Source organism: Rhopalosiphum maidis, chromosome 4 (genome assembly GCF_003676215.2).
Source record: "Rhopalosiphum maidis isolate BTI-1 chromosome 4, ASM367621v3, whole genome shotgun sequence".
Classification (NCBI taxonomy): Eukaryota; Metazoa; Arthropoda; class Insecta; order Hemiptera; family Aphididae; genus Rhopalosiphum; species Rhopalosiphum maidis.
Genome location: NC_040880.1, coordinates 3,396,431 through 3,414,618, shown reverse-complemented (window position 1 = coordinate 3,414,618; position 18,188 = coordinate 3,396,431). Strand labels below are relative to the sequence as shown.

General features: G+C 26.6%; 1 protein-coding gene across 2 annotated transcripts in view; it reads left to right on the top strand.

Moving 5' to 3' along the window:
* LOC113548368 overlaps positions 1-16,582 on the top strand; it is a 30,272-nt gene extending 13,690 nt beyond the window's left edge. For both annotated transcript variants that reach the window (XM_026949216.1, XM_026949215.1), the window contains 6 exons: positions 1,071-1,240; positions 1,316-1,529; positions 1,593-1,750; positions 7,152-7,415; positions 11,521-11,896; positions 12,433-16,582. In XM_026949216.1, the coding sequence (XP_026805017.1) occupies positions 1,133-1,240; positions 1,316-1,529; positions 1,593-1,750; positions 7,152-7,415; positions 11,521-11,896; positions 12,433-12,722 (1,410 nt within the window). In that variant the 5' untranslated portion in view covers positions 1,071-1,132 and the 3' untranslated portion in view covers positions 12,723-16,582. The remainder of the gene's footprint in view (positions 1-1,070; positions 1,241-1,315; positions 1,530-1,592; positions 1,751-7,151; positions 7,416-11,520; positions 11,897-12,432) is intronic.
* Positions 16,583-18,188: the final 1,606 nt, after the last annotated feature.

The following is an 18,188-nucleotide window of genomic DNA, read 5'->3' as shown; positions in this document are numbered from 1 at the left end:
TTATACTTGATGAATAAAACAAAAAATAGTACTGGCATCAACGTGTATAATAATATTGTAGTTAAATCGGACAATTTTTAATCATGTCAAATTATGTTTTGGTGCGATTTACATATTTTTTTATATAATAATAAAAACATTTTAGGTATTACTAATCATGTTTTTAGAATTATAAAAGATATTTACTAACTTTGTAACTTATAAGTCAAAAAACAAAAACATGATATGATTGGATTTTTTAAAATGTAATTATTTTCTATAATATATACATCAGAAATCAGCTATTATAAATTTAGTGTAAAAAATCCCCAAGTACATTCAATATATAGTCATATAGATAATATATTTTAAGGCATAAGGAAGTGGAAGTATGGCAAATTTTAATATCTGCAGATTAATATGTTATAATCTTTTATTAAATGCCTAATAATTCATCAACTTCCATAAATCGCTTAATAATTTGAAATCCAGTATTTATTTTTAAACAATATTCATAAAAATAAATTCTTTGTCAGTGGTTATATAATATTTATTTCAAGGTTATTGACTTACTAAAATCGTTTTAAAAATTAAATATTCATCGCTTCGTTCAGAATCAAAATATAAAACTTATATAAATATATTAACTATCCATAATTTAAATGATAAATCATGGTTTAACCAATTAAATGGTAATAGAACACTAGTTTCATTGGTGATATGCACGCGGTACATTACTATCCCATAGTTTTTTTTTTTTTAACAGCGGGAACCAGTGTAATTGTTTTTATTTTATGACTGAAGCAAACAGTTTTGGTATTGATTATTATATTATATATAGGTCTATTGTTCTGTCTTATGAATAATGTGATATAAGTATAGTATGACACCACTAAAAATAACTATATCGACACAGAAGTTCTCATTTACAAATAATAATATTGTTTTTTCTTTATTTGGTATTTGTGTGTCATTAATGACATGAATGTGGTTTAAAACAATTTTAGTTAATTTAGTTGTTTAACTGAATAATCAAGTTCTATACAGCTAAATCTACCTATTTATTTTATTCATTTGTATTTATTTTGCAGAGACGTCAATAGGAATGACATGAAAGTAATTGTATGTCAGTTTGGGGTACAGCCCCCAAGCGATGGGAGATAGCGTCGATAACTACATAAATGCCACTGAATCTGACATCATGATTAAAAGACAAATGATTAGAGCCGAATTTTATAATACTTACGATGTGATGACTGGAGTAAATAATTAAATAATAATTAGGTGTTTATTTTTAGATCATTTATAATATGTATGCAATTATATTTATTTTCAGATTAGAATTGCATCCACTTTGGGAGGATTTTTTTTAATGATGGTCCTATTAGTATTGTACAAGAGTAAATGTAAAACTCGATCCCTTTCTGACCAACATCTCGAAGCGGTCATTAAAGCGGCTGTAGACCAAGAAGAACAACTTGCTGCTTTGGCTAAAAGAAGTTCTAGCTCTAGCTATTGCTCTGGACATGGTCTTTGTAGATGTTCTCCGAGTAAAAAAATATTTTTTTTTAAGCAATTTATTAGATTAATATTTATACATTTTTTATCATCAGGATATAGTATGACTGAAAACAGTGTTGCTGATTGCAATAATTGGAACCGTAAAACTAAGACCTACCTGTCTGAAACTCAATATCATCCATATTCGACTTTATCTCAAACCAGCAACAAATTTATGAAATCATCAGTATTAGAATACTCTTTCGAAGAGGTGAGTGCCTTTCAGTGAAAATTTAATAATATAATAATAATTTATTTCTTTTAAAATGTATATACTGAATTTAACATATAATTTATTATCTCCTGTAATTGATTGAAATTTAATTTTCAACAGTAAAATACAAAATTTTAGTTAGAAGATATTTTATTGATAATGGATTTAGGGTTAACAATAATTTATTATTTTAAGTTAAAGGTTTAATTTAATCTATTTATAGATTAAATTGTCAGTCTATCTATAAATAAACATACAACCCACAGGCATACCTTATTAAAAATAAATATAGTATTTTAAATTATAAGTGCATTTTGTAAAACCTACTTAAAATAAATTTTTAAACAGCGAAAATGAATTTATTAGCACTCCAAGAAGCCCGGATTAAAGAGCTTCTAAGTTCTGATGCAAACTTTATTAGGTCTTTTAAACTCTTACACTTATACCCCTCTATTTCCCCATTTATTTACTTTTACAAGAATATGATTTTAAAACAAATGAGTTTCGAGAACGTGCTCACTACTTGGTCATTCCTTATACACTTTTGTTTTGTACTTTATTATTGAAACATTATGTTTGTTCTTAGTAAAAATATTTACATTGAAGTATAATCTATTATAACCAACATTTGTTATTAAATAATTTAATTGATTTTCCTGTCTTATAAGCCAAAATTCCACTTAACATACCTCATCATTCTCTCCGATCTACTACTAATACATTTTATGCACAAGGTCAAAATTATAGCCATTATGCTCATTTAAATCAATTATACTAAATAGTAAGATCCGTAAAACAATTTGATTTCTTTTTTAATCTACCAAGCAAGCAAAAAGTTTCTAGTAAGTTCTAATTTCGTATTCTTTTTACTATTTTTAAGACACTTGGGTTATTAATTTATTATGTAATTATTAAATAACATTTGGCATCTATTGTTCTGTCCTATTTCGATTGCTTGTGAATTATTATTTGTTTATGATAATTATTGTATTCTTTTCTCTTACAGAGCATTATCGCTTATTGTAAATTCTATACAACAATACAGTTAATATTATTATTAGCATTAATTAAATAAATAATCAAGTATAAGAAAAAATCAAAATTTATTATTTTAATGCAACGAATAGGTGTAATATCTGTCGATGTATATTGTACAAAATTATATTATACCAGCCAGAAACTGTCTACCATTTAACTGAATAAATATGGTCCAAAATTAGTGTTATATAATCATTCCCAATTTTTTGTTATTTTTTTCAACTTTTTTATTAATATTTTAAAATGTGTAAAAAATGTTCTGTTTTTGATATCTAATAATACCAACTAGATTATATTTGTCACCGAAAACCACATTTATAGTACAAGATTTTCTTTCAATTCAAAATACGATGACAAGCATGAAAAAATAAAAAAATAAATATATACCATTGCAAAATCACAAAGAATCTAAATTAATAAACTTGGAGTTAAATTATTATAATTAATGAAATATAGTTGAATATTTTGTTTTATTAATTTCAGTCAGTGGAATTAATAGCGTAGTTGAATTTCCATACTTTTAAATTAATTATTATTTAATAAACACAATTTAATTTTAATGTTATGGCAGGTTGTATAAAACGTCAGTTAGGTACCTAATTAATTGGCGTATTTTCAGTATAAGAAGCGTAGTGGTTTGAAGCCATTTTGAGTGATAAGGAAATGTTTTAGTTGATTTTATACGGGGTTAATCGATGGTTTTTTTTCTTTAAATCCCCACAGCTTAAAACAAGTTTGTATTAAAAAAACATTTCATAATGAAATATAATTATTACGTTATCGCTTAATAAATTAAAAAAGTTCATAACATAAAACCCAAAGGAAAATATATATAATTTTATATTGATTTACTCATAACAAATTTTAAATTATAGAAATTATAATATTTGTGTTTTTTAAACAATAGAGTAAAACTGTATTATCTACTACAATTTACAGTGAATGATAATTATAAATTTTTAAATATTATATTATGACCTAAACGTAGACGTTCATCTATGAGTATATTTTATTTGTTACCTTATTCAATAATATAATATGTTTAGGTTATATAAAATGAATATATATAGGATAATTAAAACATAATTTGTCTTGGCCAAATAAACTAGTACACTATATGTCTATATAGCGACTAGCAAATCGTTACACAACTGTTATGATTAATTTTCGCTCCTCTAAGAGTTTATACGCGCAATTAAAAAATTAAATAATACAAATAACTAATTAACATAATATTGTATTATTATTGAATGAGTATTTTTTTAAAGATTCTTCATATTCAGTTTTATATGGTTTTGTAACAGTTATTATTTATTTTCCTCAATAAATTTAAATCATATTTTATCTAATAGTAAGTTTTATATGTAATATTGTTACATAATACATTTAAAATAATCATCACTAAGTACGTATATTATTAGTTTCTATTAAATCTTATGGTTTCTAATTAATATTTTCTTTTTTAAACATCTTTAATCATTTTATTGTTTTCAGCGTTTTGTATTTTTTAGTAGGTATACTAAACTACTATATAACTAATCATATTACTTGTTAATTGTTATAAATTGCACTACTTTTTAAATGCCTTATGGTATCAAAATTAAAAGATCATTTTTATTTAATAAATCATAATGTATGTTAAATGGCTTTAGTAATGTTTTGGCATTAATGAACTATTGATATTCTTATCATTTGGTAAATTGAAAAATCTTTTGATCTTACATTAAAAAATAAATAAATAAAAATTGACGTCATGAAAAAAGAATAATATCCATAATGTTAGATAAAATAAACAGATAGTCCATCGTATTTCTTAGTATGCTGTTTTCGAGAAAAAAATACCCAATATTTGAATTCAATGACATATATCTTTTTTACCACTTATCCAAGGATTTTTTTTCGATAACTTATCGTTTAAGTTTATAATATAAAGTTTTAGGATTCTAGATTAATATTTAACCGTTAAATTCAAAAAAAATATGATCAAATAAATATTATAAATTATTTGACAGGTTTTAAGCTTATAAACATTGATATTTTAATGTATTTTTAATTTCTAATAATTATATTACTTATAAATACACTTAGTTTTATTATGATTTTTAATTTTTGTAAAAAGTGTATTTTTAAGGAAATACATAAAGTAATAATCTATGACTTTAGAAGCTTGAAACTTAAAATACTTGAATGTGACCCATTTTATAAAATCTGACGATACATCATTAATTTACTTAAAACACTTTTATAATAACTTTTATAATAATTCAATCATGTATCAAAAAATTATAAAACACTCATAAAATATAATTTTACAAAAAATATAGATAAATAAATAAAATATATACAATAACTTATATGCAGTATAATGTATAGAATAAAATATTTTTGTTTGATGTTAAACATTTTAAATCGATTTTTCATTAAATTGAAGTGTGTACAGAATTATTATAATTTGATTTGATTTCATAATATAAGTAGTTATACTTATTCAGTAACATTCAGATGGTTGATAAAAGAAAATTTCTTCGTGACTCACGGTGACCATTTGGATGATATTACCTATAGACTCACAAGCATAAAAGATAATAATACACACTGAAAGGTATTCTTCAAAAATTAATAGAACAAATAAATAATCGATTTTTATGGTTAACAACAATGTATATACTATATGGTTAGTAATAGTACAATTTAGGCATGGAAGCTTTTTTTCTTGTGTTATTACTTCATGGGGGTGAATTGTTTGCACAATATTTACCCTCATGTGACATCATTTATTGAACAAAATAATTCAAATCATATTACAAGTTAATATATACAACAATTATACATAATTACAATTATATATATATGTGGCTGCCGTGATTGCCTAACCCTCCCGTGGTGTATTTAGGCATACAAGCAGTGGCGTAGTAGAGGGGGGGCTAAGGAAGCTATAGCCCCCCTCTTGGTCACATTTTTTATATTGTTTTAAATTGAATTATGAAATATGTCTTACAAATTTTAATTATTTAAAATAGTTAATACGTTAACGGCAAATCAAAGTTAATATGTTATCAGTATTTTTATTTTTTTGTTGTTTTTTATTTTCAATTACTCAAATTAAAATTATTTAGCCTCCCCCCATAAAAAAATCCTGGCTACGCCTCTGCGTACAAGCTGTACAACTATGAATTAATTACTACTGAAGTAGTGTAGAATGATATGAATAACTCACGGTACTATAACTTAAAATTAGTCTTAACATTTTGAAATTTTCAATAAAAAAAATTAATATTAATTTTATGATTTTTTATCTACAAAATAATTTGCATATTTTCGTAATTTTGACGGATTTTCTCGACATTTGGATTTTACAAGTTTTTTGTCTTAAAAACTAATATGTTATTAATATAAATTTGAAAAATAAAGTTTTGCTTAAACTTATAATCTAACTTAACTTTTCTCATTAGGAATGGGTTACTGCGGGGCAATATAATATTGGATTTTTTTATTAATTTTTATTAAAAGTAGGTAACCTATTAATGCTAAACTTGAAGTTAAATTTTATTTTAAGTTTTAATGACTTATTGTAAAATCACCTTACACATTTAATCTGTAATTTATGTATGCAATATAATAAGTCAAAAATAAGTACAAAAACTATATTATTATAATAACAATAATCAAATACAAATTAATTTGTAAATTATGTAATTAAGTTGATTTTTTCCCTCTGACTTTTTTCGTAGATTTTATTCATCTTGTCATTATTTTTCTAACTTAATTATATATCTTTTATTCCAATTGCGACTCGTTAAATATAATCAAAATAAAATTGTGTAGAATAAAATAAAAATAATAAATTCTTACTAATTACGAAAAATATAGAACGCAATACATCAGTTAAATAATGCAGAATGGAGAAATCATTTCTTACAACGAACTCAAAGACATGTCGTATGACAGGGAAAAATGGAGAGACTTTTGTTATGAAAAGAAAATTGTTAAAAACCAATCTCCGGATTGAAAAAAAAAACTAATTACGATGTATATTAAAATACTAAATATTATGGTATTCGTTTTTAGGTGAATCATATTTATACCCTTGAATTTTAAAGAAATCATTGAGATTTTATATATATTATATATATATTTATGTGGGTGTGTGTGGTGTGTGTGTGTGTGTGTGTATTACAATTATAAACGATTATTTTTTTTAATGTTTACAAAATAAAAATAATAAATTATATATACGTTTTTTATTTAGTGATTGTACTCTTAGCTTGTAGGAAATATTTATGAATATAAAATCGTTTATATATTTTTTTATAGGATAATAATAAATTGTAGCTCATAAATGTGTTTTAATTACAAATAGGACGAAAACGATAATATGGATAATGATGATATTGAAGACGGGTGTAGCAACAATGGTTACCGTGTAGCTAAATGGCTGGAAGTACCATGTGACCAAAAGTGGATTCCAAGAGGAAATAGTGCTATAACAGTCAGTAGCAACGATACAAGTTATTTGGAAGCTAGAGGATCATCGTTGATTGTTGGACAGCCACCGTCTCCATTGAACCACCCACCACCTGCCGGTTACCCACCGTGGGAGTTCTACTACCCCATCGACATACAAGTTAGTTGATACACGTATCCCAAAAATTGCTACGATAATGCATTACATATTATATTATCTGCTTAAATAAATAAGTTATGTAATAACCGTACACCACATGCAATATGATGAACATGATAATAATTATACACGTTTTATAGTCAATTGTGACGAATAGTTTTTTTTCCGTTAGTCAAATTACTAAATACGCAAATATATTTGAGGAAGACTAATGCGATTAATAATAATCTATCCTTGTTTTATAATCATAAACTGATAAATAGGTATTTAATCAAATCTATGCTATAAATGTACCTAAATTACCAGGGTTCAATACTTATATATTATCACGACATGTTTATCTTAATGTTAGTTATTTAATATTACAGTAATTTATTTTGCTTCAAAAGATATACACATTAAATTATTCACCTTTTATAACATAATAAATAGTTATTTTATTAATTTTGTAATAATATACGATTAGTGTATTAATGATTAAACGTCTTTAATGTTATCGTAATCGCTAATAATATATAAATAATAATAATAATACATTAATTTTTTTAGTATACATATTAACTCAGTTTTTCGAATGGTGAAAATTCCAGTATTTACCTGGATTTTAAGATTAAAACCTTAAGGAAATTCATAAAAAAAAAACAAATTGTCCAAATTATTTGAATGATTAAAGTTTACATTTTGACGAAATTTGGTGTTCAAACGTATAGTTATAATTTATATTTAAATAATTTTTGATATATTATTATTTAAAAAATATTTATCGTTGAAACTTGAAACTTTCCACTAATGCTTCAATTATTATTATAATTTTATATGTGCAATCAAATTTTCAAAATAAATAGATTAATTTTAAGTTATTTGTACCACGAACCTATTCACACAATTTTGTCACCTACGTCAGTATTGACTAATAAGTTAATAACAACTAGTAATATTGTAATTCGTTATTCGATTGAAGTAAAAGTGTCACCGTGCTGCAATATTATTGGTTAGGACTTTGATAGAGAGTACATTTAGTATAATTCCATTGCTTTTTGTTGTTATTTATGTACGTTTTTAATATAAATAATATATTATGTATATATTTTTTGCACCTTACAAATGTTAACAATTTAAAAGTATTGAGTATTACTTTGATAATATATCATTTATAATATTGTTCTTTTAATCATAATCAAATATTACCTATAAACTAACTTGAACCAATTACTCTTTTTTCCAATGATATCGTAATATATAATGAGCATAAATAGGATTGCATAAAATAGACTGACCCAGGGGTCTTTTACCTTTTTTTATGCTGAATTGAATAAAAAATAAATTTAAACATTATTACGTAATATGTAATGACTATATTATGATATTAGAAAGCGAGAAGAATCATTCTATTATTATGTTTTACCATGTTTATACAATAAAAAAAAATGCATTTTATTATTTTATTTTCATTGAATTTGACCAATTTCCTCACAATAAAAGTCGAATATTTATATACAGCCAAAATTTTGGAATTACAGTTAAAAAAAATAAGTTAATTTGTTTAGCTGGTTCAAAACCTCAACTGTTAGATTGAATCCCCTTTAGTTAATCTGTATTGATTATTATTAAATATAACAATTTATCAATGGAGTCATAAAATATTTAATTTCATTAGTATTTTTAAACAAATACAACCATCACCATTTTCAATTTTTGATAAGCGATGTATTTAAATACTATCTTTCACATAATATTGGAACAAATATATTCCGTATTTCCACAATTACAACTCTCTGATTCAATTTAGGGCGAATCTATTATATATTTTATGAAGAAAAATATTTACTGTGCATTTGGCCGGAAAGATTTTATTATTTATATTATTGAATAAGTTATTAATGGTTAAAAATAATTGAAATTATTTTAAATTAAAACATAATTATATTTATAAACAAATGTAATTATTAAAAATCTATACGGTTGATGCATAGAAAATATTCTTCTTTATAATTTATATAATAGGTAACTTTTCCCTCAACTGAACCAGAGAGTCATAATCGTGGAAATACGGAATATCTTTGTTCCTACATTATGTGGGAGATAGACAGAGAAAACAAATTTGATGTGACAGTCTCTTAATGAATAAAATAATTACCAATTTTTAATAAATAAATAGACGATCAACAGTTGATTAAACTACTAAAGTCAACAGTGTTATTTAAAAAATCAGATTATTTACCATAACATACTACAACATGTATAATTTACTTAAATAATTTCTGTACTGCGTGATATAATTATAATTTAAATAGTGCAAATGTGTGACGATAATTTTAATTTTTAAATCTATATTATCTATAATATTTATAAATAGCAAATTGTTCAATCGATATGTTAGGATTTTAGAAGTGAATAAAGATTTCTTGTTATTGAGCTTTAAAGTAATTTTAAACTAATAACTAATCAAACGGCATTTATTGCTAATTCCCAGGTTCTCTACTTACAATAAATTATTCTAGAATTGATAATATTTAACATGTATAAGAAAATGCCATACTTATTGTTGTATAATTCAATGATTTAATGCTAAAAGTAGGTTAAATTGATTGCCAAAAGTCTTAAATGGGTCTGGGGTCTGATTACAAATATTCTATAAATATATTATATATCTTGAATTATTCAATGGTGTGTTAAGCATTTTTGTTGTTCTAATAGTGTAATACATACACGATAAATGAGACTTCTGTTTAAAAATTCCAAACAATAAACCTTTTTTTTTTAAATAAATTACGATTTGGTAGTATAGTTACTGAAACAACCTATTATATATTGATTTTAGATGGCAAATGATAAAGAAAACATACACCTACAAAGTAAAATACAAAAAAAGTATTTAACAAAAATTTATATATTTTATAACCTGTATATTATGCATAATATATAGAGTCGGAAGATCGATACTCTGGTAGAAGCACCACTGTTAACTTTTACCCACATAAATAGGATACCCATAATAGCTCTTCTCCACGTCAGGACACAGCGGCACTGCCACGGGGCTCAAAACTATTATTATCCACCATGGTACAAATCAATAATAAGAATAATAATAATAACTATTATTAGGGCTGGGATTTCGATTTAAAGCGAAGCTCCATAAGTTTAAAATATGTCTTAGTCTTTAGGCGATGATGATTATTTTAATGATATTTTTATCTTATATTTTAACGGCAAATTCAAATTTTCAATGTGTTTTGTGCATATTTTTCAAGTTTTCAGAAGTTTTTTCATAATATACTTTTGTATCGACCGTAAAGTAATTGCACACTGTTGTACAAAATGTATAGTTGTAATAAAAGCCAGTTTATTATCTATAGAGGATTAGAAATACATAGACATAATAGTGGTCAGATAATGTCGAACGCGTATTATAGTAACGTCACGTTAATATAGATGTTCGAAGGTTCTTATAAACGAATAGCAATAATAATCGTCGTCGACCGTGTTCATATCTATAAATAATTCATTAAAGGGGTGGTAACAATTTTATTGACAATACTTCTGTTTTAATGTCCTTTGCATATTTTTAAATTGTATTTCGAAACAAAGTCACCATTGTACACAACCCTATAGGTTTTCGCTATACGCCGTATTTTATTAAACAGTAAAATGTTAATTTTTTAAGATACCCGTGGCATTTTCGAACCGTTTATTTCTACAGCATCAAAATTCCAGCCCAGTGCCATCCTTAAAATTTGCGAAGCCCAGGTCAAAAATACTTGTAACACTTTTTGTTGAACCTACATCGTTATTTTGATATTTACCAATTATATAAATCATTCAATTTAAATGCTACGAAAATTAAACAATTTTTAAAAATAAATTTTACTACTTTTTTTAAACGTTAGGCCCCAAATTTAAACAAAATGCGCGAGGCCCTCTTCGCCCCTCCCCTCCCAAGGAAAGCCCTACAGTAATAAGTAATAACTTTAATGGTATGTGTACCAATAAGAGGATTGCGGTGTGGGAAAAACACGTCATCACAGTGACATAATAACACAATGCCGCGTACAATATATGTATTATATATCATATTATAATTATTATTCGTGTCGTTTTATTGCAGGTGATCCAGCCAACGCCGTGCATGTCACCGAACGGCGGCAGCCAGGAAAGTTTCTCGGACGTGCCCAGGCACACCGAACAGCTGTTGCCGGCCGCGTCCGAGCGGTTCCGGAAACCGCCGCAGCCGCCGCGGAAGACGGTGTCGTCCTCGTCGTCGATGGCGGCGCCCATCGCCAGCATCCGGACGTCGTGCAGCAGTTGCAGCGACGACGCCGCTTCCACCGCCACCACGGTCAACTCGTCCGTGTTCGTCGACGAGTGTTGCTGCGCGACCGCGTCGTCACCGCCACCGGCGCAGTCGTCGCAGATCCACGACAACGACTTCGACGACGGCGTGTCGTTAGCGTCACAGCTGACCGCCGCCGAACCGGCAAAAGGTTGGGAGACTATAGTTCAATATATTATTATTATTATTGTTATTTTTTTTTTAACGAACTCGGTCGGTTTGACAGACTGTTGAAATGACTTGCTTTTTTCAATCGATTTAAAAGTAATCTATCGAGTTGAGACAGTTTTCGAGACGTCTTTGCAGGTTTTGATGATTAAATACGCTAAGTACCTACGTACACAGCCGTATACACATCATGATAGTTTTCAACAGAAATAATCTCACACTACAATAATACGTGTTTAGTATAATATGTTTCTTCGTAAAATAACGTTATGTTATTATTAAAAGACTAACTGTATAACCGGACTTCGCTCGGAGAAAAACGAACGATCATAACATTTGGCGCTATATTGGCATACATCGATTTTTTTTTTAAATCTTTTTTATTTATCTATTGGCAACTATACCTATGAAATTTTTTATAAACAAGTAGTTTCTAAATCACATACAAGCCCCACAAAAACGTAATATTCGTTTTTTTATTATTATTTGTTTGTTTAACTCGTCCGACTTTGGTTACAGCATATTGTGCGAGGCGATACTCACCGCCGCCGACCACTAACCGCGGTAACGGCACTTATCGAATCGACGGCGATCGCGACGCGGCTAAAACAGTTGGAGGTGCCGCCGTGTCTGCGGTCAGATCGCACCACGATTTCAACCGCAGGCCGCAGCAACCGTCGGCAGTCGGCCGAAACGTGATCGTTGTCCAGGCGGACGTCAACCCCGTAGCCGACTCGATCGTCAACGCCAACTCATTATCAGGGTCTTTACGCGCGCTTTACGACGCGTCTAAAGAAACATTGTTCTAGTTTAAGGCTAAAATACGTGTCGTGTAATATACGTGTTGTTCGAGAATATTGTCGTATGTATACTTTTATGTAGGCATATTATATTATTATTGTATAAAATACTTGTGTGCAAGTATACATATTATGATGTTTTAGTAAATATGTGTATGATATATTCTATATACATATGAAATCAGGGTCACCTATACCATTAAGCATGCCTACAGACATCCAGAGCATCGGTCCTCGATAATAGTGGCGCGAAGCTAAGTAAAAAATAACATAAAATTGCGTAGCAATCACGACCGGTGCGACTATTATACACACGAAGCAACTCGTTCCCCGAAACAAATGCTGTAGCGTCTTATAATATTTCATAAGGGCTAGAGGCCTATAGAACGAACGGGCCGAGTTGTTTCTATGAGGTATCAATAGATCGAGAAAGTCGTATACTATTAATGAAACATTCGATGTGATTGATTACACGGTTACGAAAAAAATGTTCAAAATCAATGAATTCTTCGTTCGATATTATTATAACCATCGCGTTCAACGTTGGCTGGCAGTGGTGGCATCGATGGTATAATCTCTTGTTCCAAATCCTACCTATGTTAGTCTATAATGGCTATAATAGGTTCAAACTATACTGATATTCAAATAAAAGAGCACTTCATTAATAAATCTTGTAAAACATTCCGGAGTGCGAAAAAAATTTAAAAACGTGATTTAATTTGGAAACTAAGTACATAATTGTTTAATTTGTAGAAATATATCGATTCGATTTAATAGTAAAATATTACACTATTTAAAATAAATCATATTGATGACGATCCTATATAAATTATTAATTTATACCTATTTGTTTTCGCCTGAGAGTTTACTAAATTTAGATTAATACATTTCAACAGATCAGATCATTTACTTGGTTTCCGTTTTGTTTTTAATTTTTAAAGGCTATTGTTTTTAAGTTTTTTTTTACACGGAGTCAACTAAGTGTTTTTATCGGGTTATACTTCAACCATCGTCGAACTTTTATTGACTGATACCGTGCCGTTTTTCCAGTTAGCTGTCTAAAACGCCACCATTGCCGCCGATAATCTGTGTATCGTTATGATTAAATGTCACTCTATTTTATCATTACTTACTATTGCTGGGTTATTAAAACAGCATTTTGGAAAAAGTCCGTCATCTGGATGTGAAACGTCGTAATTAAGTATCTGGTGGTCCCCCGACACCTCGTCTTTTCGTACCACCTTCCACGATAAATCATCTCGGGATGATAATAATAATATGATAATACATGACACTCCGTAATGATTAAATATTTTATAAAGGCTATTTATGCACGTTATAAATGTTATTCTTGAACGAGATCCGTATGCAAATCTTGTATAAATGAAAATGATTGTATAAATGAGTGCCCGTGCATCTTATAATAATACCTATATATAAGCATGTAGAAGAATAGGAGTGTGTATTTTATGTGTGTTATACGTATAATATATTATTATGACTTATAGAATACTACCAAATAATATATATATTATTAATAATAGAATATATAATATGTTCGTCCCCGTCAAAAACTTTTTTCAAATTAATATTTTCGACTGTGTTTGAAGTTCCGTAATTATTGTATAATCTGTAAAATATTTTTTGATTTACCAAAATGTTCGTTTAAGTAACAACTATGTGTTAGTAAAAGTTTAGGTAGAATTCGATTGTGTACGGTGCTTAATCACAGAAACTTTTTCAAATAACACGATTTCGTACGGTAATTTAATTTTATTCGAGTGCGATGTTGCCAAATTTTACAAAATATACAGAACACAGATATAATACAAATTCAAAATAAAACAAATCTATAGAACAACAAATAATAAATAAACAACAGTCAATGCCAAAGTGTTCATCCAACACTTGTACCAATATTAAAGAAGGTCCATTAAGACACATATATTTGTGTTCAAACATGCGCTTAGTTTAACACATTATTATATACAATATACTTATATACTAAATCATTTATATTTTTATTTATAATTTATTTTTAATATTTATTTTAACGACGATGTTTAATTACAGCATAAAGACTTACTGGGAAAAATAAGCAACAATTTATTTTTACCCCATAAAACCTATAATTCGATTTTTTGAGCTATAATAAAAAATATTCCAACCATGTTATTTAAAAAATTGTATGTTAATTATAAATGTTACAACATTATTTATTGAGTAGATAACTATAACATAAAACATATTTTATGTATTACTTTTTTATATGTCAAAATACACATTTCAAAAAAGGTAAATCATACGCAAAAATAGCACAATCGGGTTCTATCAAAAAAATGTATGTTTATACGCTTGGATGTATGGAGCACATGATAATATTAGATTGATAAAATATGGTTTTTTTTCTAGCAGCATAATGATGTAATAAGTTAATTTAAATTTAATTCAGAGTAGGAAATGCAAATATCGTAAAATTCTCGTATAAGGTAGAGTTATACTTTTGTGTAAATTTTAAGTAAAACCACGTGTTTAATTGTATAATAAATATTTTATCGTAGTGTGTACCTACTTGAACCAAAATTATTTAATTGGATATCTATATAATGTGAGTTAGCTGCGTGTTACATTTAAAATTTAAAATTAAGCTATTATATAATGTGTCAATGCTAGTACATTCGACGTAACGAATTTAGGTAAGTAGGTATATTATCTCTGGCCGAATGAAGGATAATATTATAAGTTATAACCAATTAATTCTAAGCGGCCTAATGTTTGTGTCATTACTTAATCACAATAACAATGGTATGATATAGTTTCAATAAATGTTTAAAAAAAAATGTTATTATTAATTTTCATTTGTTGTGTTTGTTACATAAACTTATCTAAAGTTCACGCGTTACATATTATTGTGTTGAGTACAGGGTATTTTTTGAGACACGAATTTAAGGTTTGCGATGAAAAGGAATAAACATAATATGTTAGCTAACATTGATGTTATGCATGTTATGATTTGTAAAATTTTTAGGAATGTCGTCTCAAATTATCCAAGCAAATACTCTTAAATTAATCTTATCACATAATGCAAATGCCTAATTTGCATGAAACATTTTTTTAAATGAAAAAAAACTATTTTTATTTGTACGAGAATCTATATGTCTACCAAAAGGGCATATATAACATGAATTATGAATAAAATATAACGTTCTTATTTGTTAAGTTTTTTTTAAAAAAAAAAATATAACATAATATTTAATATATTATGATGTACGTTCATCTTGTATATGAAGAACCTAAATGTGTTCGCGACGTGGAAAAAAGCGGTTAAGATTTGTATCACGAATATATGGTTCGTTTTTTTCGTTTTAATTGTATTGTAATGTATTATTGTATAATATATTGTCGTATAATTATTAAAAATTGTTTTTCAAACGTATAAAATGATAAGACCCATACATATTATGTTCATGAATATAGGTACTAGCTGGTGTGTTTTGATCAGAAAATACGGGAAACCGTTTCAGTAATCATCTGCATAACTGTTAAGTTTTTGTTGCTTTTTTATTATATACAAGGGTCGTCACGTTTAAATTGTGAGATGTTAGTAATGAAATAATTTTTAAATTATATTTTATAATAAATTTGTATAATTATATATACGATTTGTTGTGTTTCTATTGAGTGTTATAATCATGGTAATATTTTAGTTGTATTAAAAAATACTAATATGTGTGTAAACTAAAGCTTACCTGTACAAACCATTTTGAATAGTTAACAGTACTTATAAAATTTATAATTTACCCGTAGAAATCGATTCTGATTGTTTTTGTAAAGATGAATCGAAAAATTATTGTTAACCTTTGAATAATAAAATAAAATCATGTACAATACATAATATATTTATTTATTTATTTACGTGGTACAAAATTGTTATGTCTAAAAGCCAATATTATCAATAAATTAGGTATTATTTTTAAAGAACCATATCATATTATTGAAAATAATTATTTTTATTTTTATGTTCCATCTTCCATACAATAATATTTTGATAACAGTATTTGAACAATAATAGTAAAAATAAGTTATAATTAACCAATTAATGATTTAAAATACAGTGTATTGATAACTACCATGTGTATTTAAGTATTGCATTTAAAGTAATTTAAACCATTCTATAAATAAGATTTCAATAAAGAACATTGATAAACCATTATCAAAAACTATATTAATTTTTGAAAAATTTAAGATATAATACAAGATATTATTATTATGCATGAAATTCTAACGTGTACGGAAAAAATTTAAAATTGTTATAATCATTTGTTTTAGATCAATCAAATCAACTTTGGATTTTTATTCTCATAAATACTGGTACCAGTTTATTTTTCAAAAAATTAATACCGATTATTGGTTTATTTATTTACTTATTAAAACTTTAAATTTAAATGAGATAGCAGAGACCCATCACTTGTAACATGTTTATACTAGAATTTCTTATTATAAATTAATTTATAATAATTTAAGCTTATAAATGCATTATTCGGTGTAAAATACACATGATACTTACCTGCATAAACAACTTCATTACAGTTTTATGCTTCAGATTATGAATTCGATAATATTGGTTTCTATATAAATATTATACATTAAATAACCAATGAGCATTTAAAGTTTTAGAACTTTTTAAAAATTTATTATTGCTCATTTATCTAAAGTTTAGATAAATGACGTAGAATAATTACACAGTAATTTTAAGAGCAGTAACAATATCAATTCACAGTCTGTAAACGTCGTACACTATAACTGGGAAAACTAATTCTGTGACGGTTATATCCAATACTTCTAGTGATTCAATGCTATTACCCAAGGATCGAGGATCAGCGGTTGAAGTAACAAGAGCCATTGACTTTGCAATGGCAAAAGTATAATTTAAAAATTATAGTTTAATAGATTTTTTTTTTTTAATTTTCTAAATAGTTGGCTTAATACTTTTGACTCCTCTTTCCTTCCTCCCAAGTAACAATTAGATCAAAATAATTACTAGAAACTATCCTTAAAATTCAAAATTATTTCTGTTCCAAAATATTATAATAAACTAACAAATTTCATAAAAATTAATGTTTCACTACACTGATTTGCTTTAAAGTGTATGTTCTTATATCTATTGTATATATATATATATGTTTTATGTAATATGTACTTTTTTTATCTGTCTGCACTTTGTGTTTATTTACAATTCTGTTAATAATCGCATTCCTCAAAAATATAGATAATATTGTGAAACTAAACATTTTCGTAAGGTATATAATTATTATACTATATTAAAATTAATAAATGTTGACCTAATTAATTTGATTGCAAAAAAATATATGTTCACGTAATTTTATTGTTTATTTTTGTTATGTTGCCATATTTATATTTATGTAAAAATCTATGTTGTAGTATTATGTAAATAACAAAATAGAAGGCCATATG